This window comes from Nomascus leucogenys, chromosome 12, assembly GCF_006542625.1.
Source record: "Nomascus leucogenys isolate Asia chromosome 12, Asia_NLE_v1, whole genome shotgun sequence".
NCBI lineage: Eukaryota > Metazoa > Chordata > Mammalia > Primates > Hylobatidae > Nomascus > Nomascus leucogenys.
Window position 1 is genome coordinate 39,734,330 of NC_044392.1, and position 14,403 is coordinate 39,748,732.

A 14,403-nucleotide genomic window follows, 5' to 3' on the forward strand; every position below is an offset into this window, starting at 1 on the left:
CAATATTTAGGGGTAAAGCATCATGTTATCTGCAATTCACTCTCAAATAGGTTTTAAAATCTGGTGAGTGTACATATATAGATATAAAACAAATATAGAAAAATGTTAACAATTGGTGATATCTAGTTAAAGGTCTCTAGATATTTACTGCACTCATCTGTCGACTTTTCTATAGATTTGAAATTTTTAAAAATAAGAATTGGGTGGACTAAAAAAAAGAGGGAATACTTAGCTGTGTCAAATACTGTCGAGAGGTCAAGTAAGATGACCATGGAGACATGACCTTCGACTTGGAGAGATATTTGTCATTGACTTCCCTTTTGCAACAGCATTTCAGTGGAGTGGAAGGGCCAAGAGCATTTCATGAAGTGAAATGGCAAAAGCTTGGTAAGGGTGAAAAGAAGACAGAATCAGAGGTAAGGATGTAGAAGCAGTGAGTGTAAGTCTTTTGAGAGTTCTGCTCTAAAGGGTAACAGAGAAATAGTATGTGAAGTCAAAGAAGTCTCCCTACACCAGAGGTAACAGTAATATTAAGACATTTTGGGCTGGGTGCAGTGGCTCATGTCTGTAATCCTAGCGCTTCGGGAGGCTGAGGCAGGAGGATCACTTGAGCCTAGGAGTTCAAGACCAGCCTGGGCACCATAGGGAGACTCTGTCTCTACAAATAATTTAAAAATTAGCTGGGAGTTGAATGTGCCTGTGTTCAGGAGCTGCTCGGGAGGCTGAGGTGGGAGAACTACTTGAGCCCAGGAGATGGAAGCTGGAGTGAGCCACGGGTCACGCCATTGTACCCCAGCCTGGGCAACAGAATGAGTCCCTCCCTTGAGAAAAAAAAAAAAAAGACATTTGTATGCTGATGGGAATGACCCAGTAGAGAAGAAGAAACTGTATAAAAGAGGAATGGTATAAATGCAGAGTAAAGTCTTTGAGCACTGTGAGAAGTGCTAGGAGTCAGGGTCCAAAAGGAAGAAATTACCTTAGAAGTTGGCAATGATGTCTTAAGGACAATGGCAATGATGATTATTGCAGTAAAACAGCAGCTAACCCCAAAATAGTCAGGCACTATTTAAAGCTTTTTTACTCATTTCATTCTCACATCAACTCTTAGAGGAAGGTATTACTAATATCTTCTTTTACAGATGAGGAAGCTGAGGTACAGAAAAGTTAATTAACTTGCCCAATGATACATATCTAGCAAGTAGCAAAGCTGGGATTTAGAACCCAATGGAAGAGACTTTTCTTTCAGTGCAACAAGAGGGAAGGCAGAGTTTGTGGGTGTAGATGCAGCTGGGCCGGTAGCAGTGGAAACATGATGTAGCTCTTGCATGATGACATCTATTTTCTCAGTGTAGTATTTGGTGAGTTCATCAGCTGAGGGGGTGGGAAGAGAGGATGTTGGAGTTTTGACAAGAGAAGGTGAGAAATTCTTTTTTCAGAGAGACAGGGAAAGTGAATTTACTAGTAATGACTGGCAATATTAAATATCCCTTTGAAATTAATGGTCATAAATTTGAAGTGAATCTACTTGTTCTCACTGAACGATACTTTCTAGCAATTTTCAGCTGCTTCAGAGCAGGCATAGAGAGAAGTGCTGGGTTTACCTAGAGAGCAGTTTTTCCAAGAAAGTGAGACCTAAGAAAGGAGCCAGGAAGTAAGGGGTGTTCACAAGAGAGTGGTGACAGTACAGGACCACGGAATTTAAGCTGGGTAAGGAGGAATGTATGGCCATTAAGGATGTGATGGACACAGAAAAGAAGTGGCAGGGTCAAAGGACTGTAGACTTGTAAGGTAAGAAAGTAGTTGGAGTGTGAGTTTTAAAGTAAGAGAGTAACAGTCAGAGAGTGGGATGCCTGAAAAGGAGATTTCAAAGGGAGTGCTGCTATTGATGATGATAAGGTCTAGATTATGACCATATGGATGGGAGGCTGAGGTGGTGCAGAATAAAAGATGACTGGATCAAAAAAGGCTAGAGTACTAATGACTTCTCTACGGGGATGCTGAAGTTAGACAGCAGGATGACAGAGGCAGTGGAGGAGTCGTCAGTGAAGGTGGAGTAGATGACAGCAACAAATAAGGGTTAGAGGAGTAAAGTGTGATGTGATAGATTTGCAAGATGTTAAGGGGACTGAAGGAGAAAGAAGGAGAAATAATTAGAAAGTTGTAGTGGGAAGCAAGGATACCACCTGCCCTGCTGCAGACTTTGAGGTATATGAGGAAGGGGAAAAAATCAGGCTCTAATTTAAGAAGTATCCTCAGAGCAAGACTGTTCAGAGAGAAGGCTGAGGATGTAGCATGGTACTTGAAACATGGTATATATTCAATCAATATTTCTTGAATTTGAATTTTAATTTTTTAATAGGACTTATCCTAAAAAGGGAAGTTTTTAAAAAGACTATTTACAAAGAGTCTGAAACAGATTAAAAAGACAATGATCCTCTAATGACTGGATTTTCCAAATCCATGAAAGGCTCCTCTTCAAAAATCAGTCACCTGGCCAAGATAAACATAGTCAAACAGCATCTTGTTGGTTTTGGCTTAATATAAATAGATAGCTCACTGTTACAAAATAAGACCAGGCATTCTCTTGCATAAGAACCCAATATCAGAAGAACAAAATTAAGTGAATTCTGCCTTAATAAAGCTTAGAAAATAGCCTTTCTGAGCATAAGCTGACCCTTTGGTCTATTCTAGTTTAGGCAGAGAAACTTAAGTACCTATAGATTGAGAATAAGTGAGACTTCCTAAATACATTCTTTGGAATGTAATAAAATGCACTTTGGAATATATTCTTCTTCAGATAGTAAATGATTATTCCATGAATAACTTCAGAGGTATGTCTTTACTGAAGAAAGAGATGTTCTTCTCAATGCTACTGTTTTTCTTAAACTTATTCTGAATGTCTTTGTAAGGCTAAGTAAATATTGTAATTTTTATGCTTTAACAAAAAGCCCATTTATGTTTATGTCTATGAAGTTGCTTCCTAAGCATTTCTAATAAGCCGTCTATATACAGCTCACGAAATTCTAAGGTCCTCTATGGTCTTAAAATGTATGATGAATACTACTTTTCCCCTAAAGACTAAATTTTATTGAAACTTATCTGGAATCCCCCCAAAATTCTAGTGTTTTATTTTATAATTGTATTTGAAGGTTTAATTATATTTATCAATCAAAATGTGAACTGGTTCAACTGCAGGTTAGTTCAAAGGGCTTTTCATTTTCATCTTCTTCATATACTATGAGGTTTTTGCTACCAGACAGAAAATTTACTAGTACCTCCATTATGTGAGATACACAAGCTTGAAAAAGATGGCCAACTCTCCGATTTTCAATATAATGTGTCAGAGAAAGCAACTAGTCAATAACATAACGCTGTGCTCATTTATAATCCACAACTGGTAATGGGAGTGAGTTATTTCTCTTCTCCATGAAGAATCAAGCTGGAAGTAATCTCTCCTTCGCTAGATTTCTTAGTATCTCACATATTACTTATGTGACTTTCTCTTTGGAGTACAGTGATTTTTGTGCTTGTCTTTTTTTTTCTTCTAAACTATAAGCAGGTATATTATGCCTTAACATCTGTGCATTATATTATTATTTGTATTTTGCTTAATGTCCAGGGCTAGTAATACAACAAAATGCAATAGTAATACTATCAGTGTCAAACTCATCAGTATTATCAATTAAACATAAATAGGCTTCTGTGGCATGGTCTAGGATGATATCAACATTTAGGTAACACAGGAAACTGCTTTGAGTTCCAAAAATCTAATTTACAAATTCACTGTCAGAACACAGCAGGGGCTTCTCACACTACATTTATGACTAGAAGGGTCCCAGACGCAAGTCTGTAGAGCAGTCAAGATGCTAGCTTTTCCAATTTTGTAAGTAAAAGGAAGCTACTTTTTCTTTTAGGGATGTAGTAATTTTTTAAAAAAGAATAATGGATTTTAAAAATAATAAAACACTGGAAAAATGTTTCAGAAATAATGTACGGATATATACTCATTTAACTGAACATTTTAAATGTCTTTGAACTAATAAAGAGAATCTTGGTTAAACAAAGAAATCTCATATTGTTCATAAACCAGAATTTCAACTTACCATTTATGTTTATTGCTGGTAACACAATTGACATTTTTGGTCTTGTGGTCTTGTTATGGGTAGTAGCTGGTAACAGCAGGTGATCCTAAAATTAACAAAGAACAATCTGTTATATATAACAATTGGCTTAGTCCTAGAACAGGCCAAATTCAGGGCTTCTAAGAGGCCAATATTTCGTCGGGATGATGAAAAATTATAGTTTTTATTTCGAGTTGGCTTAATTAACTACAAACCATCTTAGAATCATTCATTCATTCATGTAATACACATTTACAGAGTGTCTACCGTTGCCAGGCACTATACAGTGATCTTGGAAAACTCTTAGGTTTTTACAACACATATGCTGTAGCACACTATAAAGAATACTGGTCAAGCAGTCAAGACAAGGGATTTTAATTCTAATTCTGCCACTAAATAGCTGTATAATCTGGACAAGACTACATATCCTTTCTGTGTTTCAGTTTCCAGTCCTGTAAAATGATGGGGGCTAGACTAGATAATGTCACAAGATACTGAAAGTATCTATCCCCCAAACAGTCATTTTCAAACTTTTTTTTAAAGGCAATAAACTCTTTTTCCCATCAGAATTCCTGTTATCCCAGGAATTTTCTACCTGTAGAAGAAAGAAACTATCAACACGTAGAAGAAAAATTCTGACTGAAGCGGGGCCAAGGCCTAGAGCCTTGCCTGCTTAGCCTCCTCTTCTCCCTTTGAAGGGACTACAGCATTAGACATTTATTTGCAAGTAACAGGTGCATGCTAAAGAAGATGTACAGTTTTTGCCCTTAAAAAAGCATACAGTTTGGTAGAAGAGTTAAAGAATTGTAAATACATGCCTAGCACAATTGTATAGTCTACATTGTGTGGGACATCTGAGGTTTCTAATTTCCAGCACACAAGTACTAAAAGTAAGAATGAGCCAAGAGAAGCTTGGCTTCAGAAAAGGCAGAGTATAAGTGTTTTGAAAAATGTATATACATCTGTAGGCATTCTAAGGCTGATTATAAATGACTTATGACTTTGATATTAACTACTGTTTTCAATAACTCCTTTTCTTCCTAGCAAAAACATATGAACTGTCACAGAAAAAAGAAAAAAAAAGTATATTAGCATTTCCATTTAAGGGAGCATGGTTAAACTGGAGATAAAACTAAACCTAAGTTTGACGCATTTTGCTTTCTTTTCTTGTTCCTGTGTTCATTGTTTCACCATTCATTCAACAAACTTACTATATGAAATAACTCATCAAAAAGTAGGATCTGATACAGCTGAGAGCAATAAAAATTCAACACAACTTCAAAGTTCAAAGTTGATATGATTATGAAGTGATTATCAGCAAAACTAAGAAAAAAATCTAAAAAGTGAAAAACAAATTGAAATTGATATACATGAACAGAACTGTGTAGAAAACATTTCCAGTAACTGCTTGTATTTTGTGTAATTCAAGGCAAAATTTCCATGAGAACATGTTTTTAAAAATTGGGGAGGAGAGAGAAGATGAGTAAATTCTGTTAGAATTCCAGCATTGCAGCAAGGGAATTTTTTGTTTTGTTTTTTTAAGTGCATTGTTAGACACAAAGATCACACATTTCTGAGTAAGATAACATTATAACCAAGAAAAAACAGAATTTGCTGATCTTCAAGCCATGAAAGTTATATATAGCTTAATTCCTATCATTAAAATACTGCTTCAGGGTCTCTAAATTGAATGTGAAAACAAACCAAAAAACTTGCAAGCCCCAAATTAAGGCTATTGTAAAAATAAACAAACTTAGATTCCACTGGTCATGGGTTAAGGTCAAGCTCAGACTTAATTCTGAGTTTCCTGCTAAGATATAGATGCCATACTAATTGTTGTTTTTAAACATGATCTTCTGAACACAGTGTCTCCTACTTTTTCTTTTCACTAAATTTCTAACAAACTAGTTATTTTTGCAGCAGAAAGCTAAAAACTAGGTATGATTTATGAAAAAGAAGAATCACACCTTGCATGCATACAAATTATTACAGTTAACCTGCCTTGTCACTAATTATTAAAGGTTTGCAAACTGGGGTAACAGTTTTTAAGTACTTGTTTACCAAGAGGCCCAAAAATCAGACTGCAGGGAACAAAAGCTGGTATACTACCAACTCTAACAGTACATATCTTATAATAAAAATAAGTGTCTATATAACATATAATATATATATATATTTCATCTGTCTTATCTATATATCTGGGACATGTAGTTACTTCATTGAATATTTACCTCCACTTCCTCAAAATAAATGTTCCTTGAACCTCACAACAATGAACCCTGAATCATTATTTTCTCTCTGTGTTCATCTTACTCTTTTTTAGATCATTAATACTGTGAGTCACATTTTCAGAAACAAAGGAGCTATATTCACTCAATAAATATTTACTGGCCTCTTACTGTTCTTTTTTTTTTTTTTTTTTTTTTTTGAGATGGAGTCTTGCTCTGTCACCCAGGCTGGAGTGCAGTGGCACTATCTCCATTCACTGCAAGCTCCGCCTCCTGGGTTCACGCCATTCTCCTGCCTCAGCCGGCAGAGTAGCTGGGACTACAGGCGCCTGCTACCATGCCCGGCTAATTTTTTGTATTTTTAGTAGAGATGGGGTTTCACCATGTTAGCCAGGATGGTCTCGATCTCCTGACCTCGTGATCTGCCCACCTCGGCCTCCCAACGTGCTGGGATTACAGGTGTGAGCCACCGCGCCCGGCCCTTACTGTTCATTTAAAAAAAATTTACTGAGCACAGTGTCCTGTCATGTATTCAGCACTGTGCTACAGAGGATATTTTCTTTTAAAGAATATAAATCCAAGTTTTTATTTTGTTGGGGAAACTGAATTGTGGCAGAAACAGCCTTTTTTTTTTTTTTTTTTTAAACCCAATATATGCTCTCCTTCCTCTATAACATTAAAATAGCAACAGGACTTGTGATATTTAGTTGGGCACAAGGCCACCCAGAATAAAGACTATATTTCCTAGCCTCCTTTGCAACCAAATAAGGCTACACGGTCTGGTCAACAGACTGTAAGAAGAAATGGCAACTTCTTCAAGGTGGTAATGGTAGAAGGCTTCTCTCCTCCTTCCCTTTCTCTTTCTTGCTAGCTAGAAGGCAGATATGACTGCTAGAGCTGGAGTAGCCATGTTTGTTCCATGAGACAGAAGCTGCAAGTTGAGGATTATGGAGCAAGAAGACAGAAGGAGACAGGGATCCTGATGATTAAGTAGCTATCATTAGATCTCTGAAACTTATACATGAGACAGAAATAAACTTATAATTTATCTAAGCCACTATTATTTTGGATTTTCTGTCACTCAAACCTAAACCTAAACCAAATTACTAGTGAAATTATAAATTTGTGAAACAGTTCTAAAGATATTTGGTCAAGAGGAATCTCCATAATGGTTAATAAAGGACAGGATTGTTATTTTTTACAAGCATAGAAACCATATTTATAATTTAGTCTTCTTGATATCGCACCCCCTTTTACTTAAATACTTATTAAGGAACTAGTGAAGGAAATTCAATTCCGGAGGTACAATTTGATGAATTTGTACTTCTTTCCCTCCAATTAAATCGTTTAAAATAACCCAACTGTGACAAAAATGAAACTACTTAAAAATAAAAAAGGATAGTAGAATAAGAATGTTGCCATAGAAAGAAATATATTTCGGCACTGTCACTCAAAAAACTATGTCACTAATTTTAAGACATCTTCGAATGGACTCCTGAAATGTCTTTATCAGGCTTTCTGTAGGGCTTAGATACCATAGGATTTCCTCTGGAATGAAATCATGTGGACAAATATTATAATCAATGTACTGTTACTCTTATTCCCAGAAAAAGTTAGAGAAACATGGGGCGGAGAAACACCAAAACATTTCACCATGAAAATAAGGCATCAGTTTTCTAATGTTATGCAATATTGTACATGAGAAAATATGCTACTTTCATACAGTTCTCCCAATTCCCTCTTCCAAGCAATTTGTTAGAAACCAACAAAATATTAGTGCATAACACAGCCTTCAAAGTTACGTTTCTTCTCTTTTTAAGAAAACAAAAGCATTGGAGACTGGCTTATCAAAAGAAAAGGACCACATTTTGCTCCACTGAAATTAATTATGGTAACTCACAATAAAATTTAGGCCCTACTGAGAGTTATCAAATGTTGATTCTACACATCCATGTAGAGTACAAACTGATTAAATGACCCTTCCCATTCCCCCTATAAAACTCACTAACTGGTGCCCATAGCACAGGGAACATTCACGACTAGTTGAGTTGTGTCTTTTTTCAAGACTACTTTCATTAATTGTATTAGTATAATTGTGTAATAAAATATTACATAAACTAATAGTGTGAAAAGAGAGCAAAAAGATAAAAATAAGTTTTAAAATGTTCTCTCCTTGCAAAGCAACCATAAAAATCTTAATAGTCTGCCCTCAGATTGCTTAACAAGTACCTTTAAGTTCTTATTCCAATGTACAGTAACTGTAACCAATACTGGAAATTATGGTTGCTGAATTGTGAGTATAGTTTATGCGAGAACGGCAACATGGAACTCTGAAGAGTGGATTCGGACTCAAAGAAGAGGAATTGGCCCTACATACAAAACCAGCCAATGAGTGCACATTTACATAATCAAATGAAATAAGATATGTATCTTTTTAAAAAATAATTTTAACCAGTATTGTTTATTAACAGACTATCTACTAGTATCCATTATATAGATAAGATAGCTTCTACTGTATTAGAAAACTCTGGCTCAAGGTTGGAGCCCTTTATCTTTAACAGAAAGGAATGTATTTCTGTCATAATTTCCCCTAGAAATGAAGGAAACTCAGGCTGCACTTGTGACACTGAGCAGCTTCACACGGATCAGCACAGACCTCTATTAGGGAAAAAGTTTTGCATAGCAGACCAATAGTAACAACAGCCTCTTAACATTTTATATTTGGCTCATATCCACTGGATTCCAGAGATGGGGTTGGTTTTCCAATATAGGAAACTGTTAAAAGAAGATCAAAAATAAAAATAGCACCTAGCCTTATTTCAAAAACAGCTTTGTATTAAATTTTCTCTAACCTATGTCCCTGTCCTAGAGAGCTTTTGTTTTCTTCTATCACTCTATTTCATATCTTTCAAGCCGTCAAAGAAGTTGAAGAACATGTTAACCCTCAAAAATTAGAGCCGAAGCATCAACTAGAAGTAGGCCTTTCAGAGTTATGGATCTAAATTCACATTTTGCACTAGCATTGTTTTCTAGTAGTTATAGTAATTCCTGATCAAAAACCAAATGTGCTAGAATATTAACTATTTCTAGTCACCCCAAAACTAGAAATAGTTAATATAAATAGCTAATATGAATGCTATATTTGTGCCACTAATGTATGCAATAAAACTACAGACCAATAAAAGGAAATATAAAGCTTGCATCTGTACCATTAGTATGCATGCCAGCCAGAAGAATAAATCAAAACTATTAGTGTACAACAGATGGCCCAAGAATGAGCCAAGGTTTACGCTTTGACAAGAGGAAACTTTTGACACTTAATACAAATCTGATAATGCTGGCAAGGTCACCAGAGGAAAAATGAGTTTGAAATCCTAATAAGTACAAATTCAAGTTTTGATTTAAGATATACTTTTCATGTCGTACTCTGTAGGATGTCCCCCACAAACTGCCCAACTAACCCTGCCTCCCCTTTTATTAACACCAAAAAGTATTAGGTTGGACCATAAAAAACTGTCATTTTTGTGAGTCAAATATCAGTAATTTCATAAGGTTCAATCTAAGAGTGATATATGCCTCTCTTTTTAAAAACCAGAATTAATTTTGAGTTTCTTGGTCAAAATGGTTTCTTGTAAATAATTTCCTAAGGATAAGACAGTAGCATCCAAAATCATTCTTCTCTTTTGATGAGAGTTTCAGGAAAAAATGTTTCTAAACCAGGTCAGGATTGATCTCCCCAGGGAAAGCTCTTAGACAAAATGTTGGTTACATGCTTTGGACAGGTATAGGACCAGGAAGTCTCTGCCCATGTGCTTCATATTACTTCATTCAATAACTTGAGTTGGCCGGGCACAGTGGCTCACGCCTATAATCCCAGCACTTTGGGAGGCTGAGGCGGGTGGATCATCAGGTCAGGAGATCAAGACCATCCTGGCTAACATGGTGAAACCCCGTCTCTAATAAAAATACAAAAAAATTAGCCAGGCGTGGTGGCAGGCGCCTGTAGTCCCAGCTACTCGGGAGGCTGAGGCAGGAGAATGGCGTGAACCTGGGAGGCTGAGCTTGCAGTGAGCCGAGATCGCTGCCACTGCACTCCAGCCTGGGCAACAGGGCGAAACTCCATCTCAAAAAAAACAAAAACAAAAAACAAAACAACAACAACAAAAAACACTTGAGTTAATCAAAGTTCAAAACTTTGTTAGCTATAATAGAGAGCCTTTTCAAAAACTGGGAAGTATATGATTTAGGAAAATAAGTTAGGGCCTCTGAAACTTATTAGCAATTGTAATTTGTTGAGTGCCAACAGGACAGCAATCCAAAAAAAAGTCTTCTTAAGGAAAAAGATCAAACACTAAATGCATAAAGAGTTTAACCGTTTGGGAGTTTGTCATATATAATGTTTACAAGATGTTTCATTTTAGAAAATTCACTTTACTCAGGACTACTGGTAGGAAGTGAATTTCCTGAAGATTACATTGCCCCCTACAGGTGTGCTACCAAAGCAGACCACAGCGGGTCAGGTAGGAGGGTCTATGGCTACAGCAAATTGAGTCAACAAGTTTCCTGAGAAAAGTTATTAGGAAACACTTCAAGCAAAAAGCTAAACATAGATATATAAGGGAATCATTATACTTTTTGTTGAAAAAAAGAGGGAACATGTTGGGTTGAGACAAAAAATATATATTTTTTAACCCAGCAGAATCTCAAAGTTACCTCAAATGCCACTTGTGTTTATGTAGACAGCACAGCAGGGTGGGAAGGGAACACAGGGAGATACACTAACCAACTCTTTCATATCAATGATTCTACAAATTTCTGGAAGGGGAGAAAAAAGGGGTTTCATGTAATTTACATTTCTAAAGTTCTCTCTCCTTGCATGAGCCTCAGTGTCTAGCTATTCCTCTAGCCTTCACTCTAGATCTTGATCCTTTTCAAAGCAATTTTGATGTTGGCTTCACATAAAGAAATATGGAGGACTATAAAATGCCCCTAAAGCACATTTTAGGAAAGACTAGTCTTAACAAGACCGACTACAAAGTGGAATAAGAAATTTTAACCATAATATGCTTTATGTACTTCAGTAAACAAATTTTCTCTCAGAATCTTGGGTTAACAAAATAGCCAAACTCAACACTTGCTCGCATTAGAAGCTGAGCTTTATTGCCAGCTGCAATCCTAGTTAAAGATGGAGGTATGATACTATATAAAGCAGTTCCACAATCTAGAAGAGTTCACTTTTCATATCACATAGGGTGTACTTTCTAAAGCCTACCAGTTTTCTTTCATCATAAATAGAACAGTAAGTTCTCAGTTTCCATTCAGTTTGTGTGTGTGTGTGTGTGTGTGTGTGTGTGTGTGTGTTTCGTTTTTTTTTTTTTTATAGAGTCTCATTCTGTCACCCAGGCTGGAGTTACAGTAGCGCAATCTCGGCTCACTGCAACCTCTGCCTCCCGGGTTAAAGTGATTCTCCTGCCTCAGCCTCCTGAGTAGCTAGGATTACATGTACCCACCACCATGCCCAGCTAATTTTTTTATTTTTAGTAGAGATAGCATTTCACTATGTTGGCCAGGCTGGTCTCAAACTCCCGACCTCAGGTGATCCACCCGCCTCAGCCTCCCAAAGTGCTGGGATTACAGGCATGAGTCACCGTGCCTGGCTTCCATTCAGTTTTAAAGTGCATTTTTAAGGTATAATGCATTTGTAGGAAATACAATTTTTAAATTGTTTGGTCAAGTATTGTTCTAAAAAGGATTTCATTTAAATTTCAGGTGATAACAGCTTAAAAGTCAAACTGGGGTATAATAGTATAGAACAGTATAATAGTATTAAGTTCTGTACTAACTATGTATCTTTCAGAAAGCATTTAATCATAGGAAGCTGGGATCAGAAGCAAAAACAGTGCCAATAGTAGGTCCTTCTAAAACAGAAGTTCTTAACAAAGGATGCATAACAGAATCACCTGCAGGATTTTATAATATAAATACCCACATTCCTCAACTCTTGAAAAACAATTTCTTACATGGTAAGTCTGAAGTGGGCCAGAATTTTTCACTTTTAACAAGTATCCCTGGTGATTCTGATGCAGATAGTTCCAGGACTCTGCATTCACAAACACTGGCCAGAGTGGCACAGACAGAGATTAAAAGGATGGACTCTGGAGCTAGACTTCCTGGGTTTGAATTCTGCTTCCATCACCTAATTTCTAGCTGTAGGATATACAGCAAGTTCCTTAATCTCTCTGTGTCCTCATTTTCTCATTAGTAAAATAGGGACAGTAACAACACCTATTGCACAGATTGTTTATAAAGATTAGACAAGTTAGTATTTCAACACTTGTAAGTGTTCAATAATTTTTTTTTTTTAAAAAAGGTACCAAAAAGTTTGAGGAGAGTGAAGTCCTTGAGGAAATGCAACAGTTAAATGCAACTGATAGAGGAAATTTAGATTTGTTGTTTAAGTTTATTCCCTCAACCATATAGTTGAGAGCCATTGTTCCACTACTGAATGAAATAAAGGATGACAGGCACACATGACCAATCCAAACTCTTTAGCCTAGAAATGAAATCTCTTTATAATTCGGTCCCTACTGATTTGATCTCTCTCCATCATGATCTCACTTGTGTTTATTCCTTTTTATAAACATTAGCACTAACTGCCATAGATATTCTCTACCAATTCAACCAGGAAAAGAAGACACCCCTATATTTTATTTCTTTTAATATAAAAGATGACAGGGGAAAAATAATTGAAGCACAAGTATTCAAAGCCTCTACTCTATCCCTGTACCTTTTGTAAAGAGGTTAAGTTTTTGTTTTTGTAAGTGCTGATTAATCGTGTGTGTGCTAGGGGCAAGGAAGTGGTGGAGAGCAGAGTTCGAAGAAACTAAATTAAATTAAATTAAAGTTTAATTAAAAGGTATGAGTTATCAGCAGAAAAAAACGTCTGGAAGTTGGAAGGATGAAAAGAGATGGATAAAGAAGGGCAGCCTCAGCTGTGGCCTTTGTAGAGGCACACACCTTTACCTGCCCCCACTTCAGATCTTCATTCAAATGTCAATTTCTCAGTGAGGTCTTTCCTAGCCACCTTAGTTAAATTGTACACACACATTCCCACCAAACACACCTCCTTTCCTTTCTCTGCTTTACTTTTCTCTCCAACACCTGTTATATATCTTTACCCTTTATAAATGAGCTCCATAACAGCAGACATTTTCATCTGCTTTGTTCATTGGTGAATCCCCAGGATCTACTACAACCTTTCATATGGTAGGTATCCACAAACGATTTATAATGTAAACTAGCTAAAGGAGGACTATTACAATAGCTTTTAAACTAGTTTTTTCCCTAAGGAGGCAAGAATTTCTAAGACCCTTTCAGGTCAAACTATTTTCAAGCCTTTTTTCACTTTGTTGAAATTTACTCTGTTGGTGAAAAAGCAAAGCCAAACTGCTAGGCCTTAGTATAAATCTATGTAGTGGCACCAAACTAGTCTAGTAGTCACTGTATTCTTCACTGCCACATACAGTAACAATGAATCAAACAACAAATGAATAAGTGAATAAAATATTTTAAAGCCAATTTCAATTTAGAATATCCTTGTTGAAGCAGTAAAAATTATTAACATTCTCTGTGATGAAAGGGCAAGAACATAAAAAACTGTTTTGCTGCCTACTGAAGCATAATGGCTATCTCAAGAAAAAGCATTTGGGTGAATGATTTGCAAGCTGAACAACCCACTTTTTTCAATACCACTTTTACTTGAAATAATGGCGAATTATTGTTATTCGGGCATGGGTAACCCATTAAGCACTTTTTAAAAATGAAGTAAGCCTGATATTTCAAAGAAAACACTTGACAGTATTTGCAAATTATAAAATTTGGGATTTTGAGTGAAAATCTGAATTTCAGAAACCATGTTATCTACCACCATGAGTATGACTTTCTTGATGTGATTCGTGGTGATGTTAATGAATGTGATTTTTTGACATTGTATAATGTGTTCGTATTTGGAAGATCTGCCTAACTCTTAGTGAACCAATATCTTCCAAATGAGC

The 14,403-nt window shown here is 36.3% G+C and overlaps 1 protein-coding gene across 2 annotated transcripts in view; it reads right to left on the bottom strand.

The window, feature by feature from the left end:
* ATF6 (activating transcription factor 6) overlaps window positions 1–14,403 on the bottom strand; it is a 214,357-nt gene that overhangs the window by 49,980 nt on the left and 149,974 nt on the right. For both annotated transcript variants that reach the window (XM_030824056.1, XM_030824055.1), the window contains exon 15: window positions 4,104–4,188. In XM_030824056.1, coding sequence (XP_030679916.1) covers window positions 4,104–4,188 — 85 coding nt within the window. The remainder of the gene's footprint in view (window positions 1–4,103; window positions 4,189–14,403) is intronic.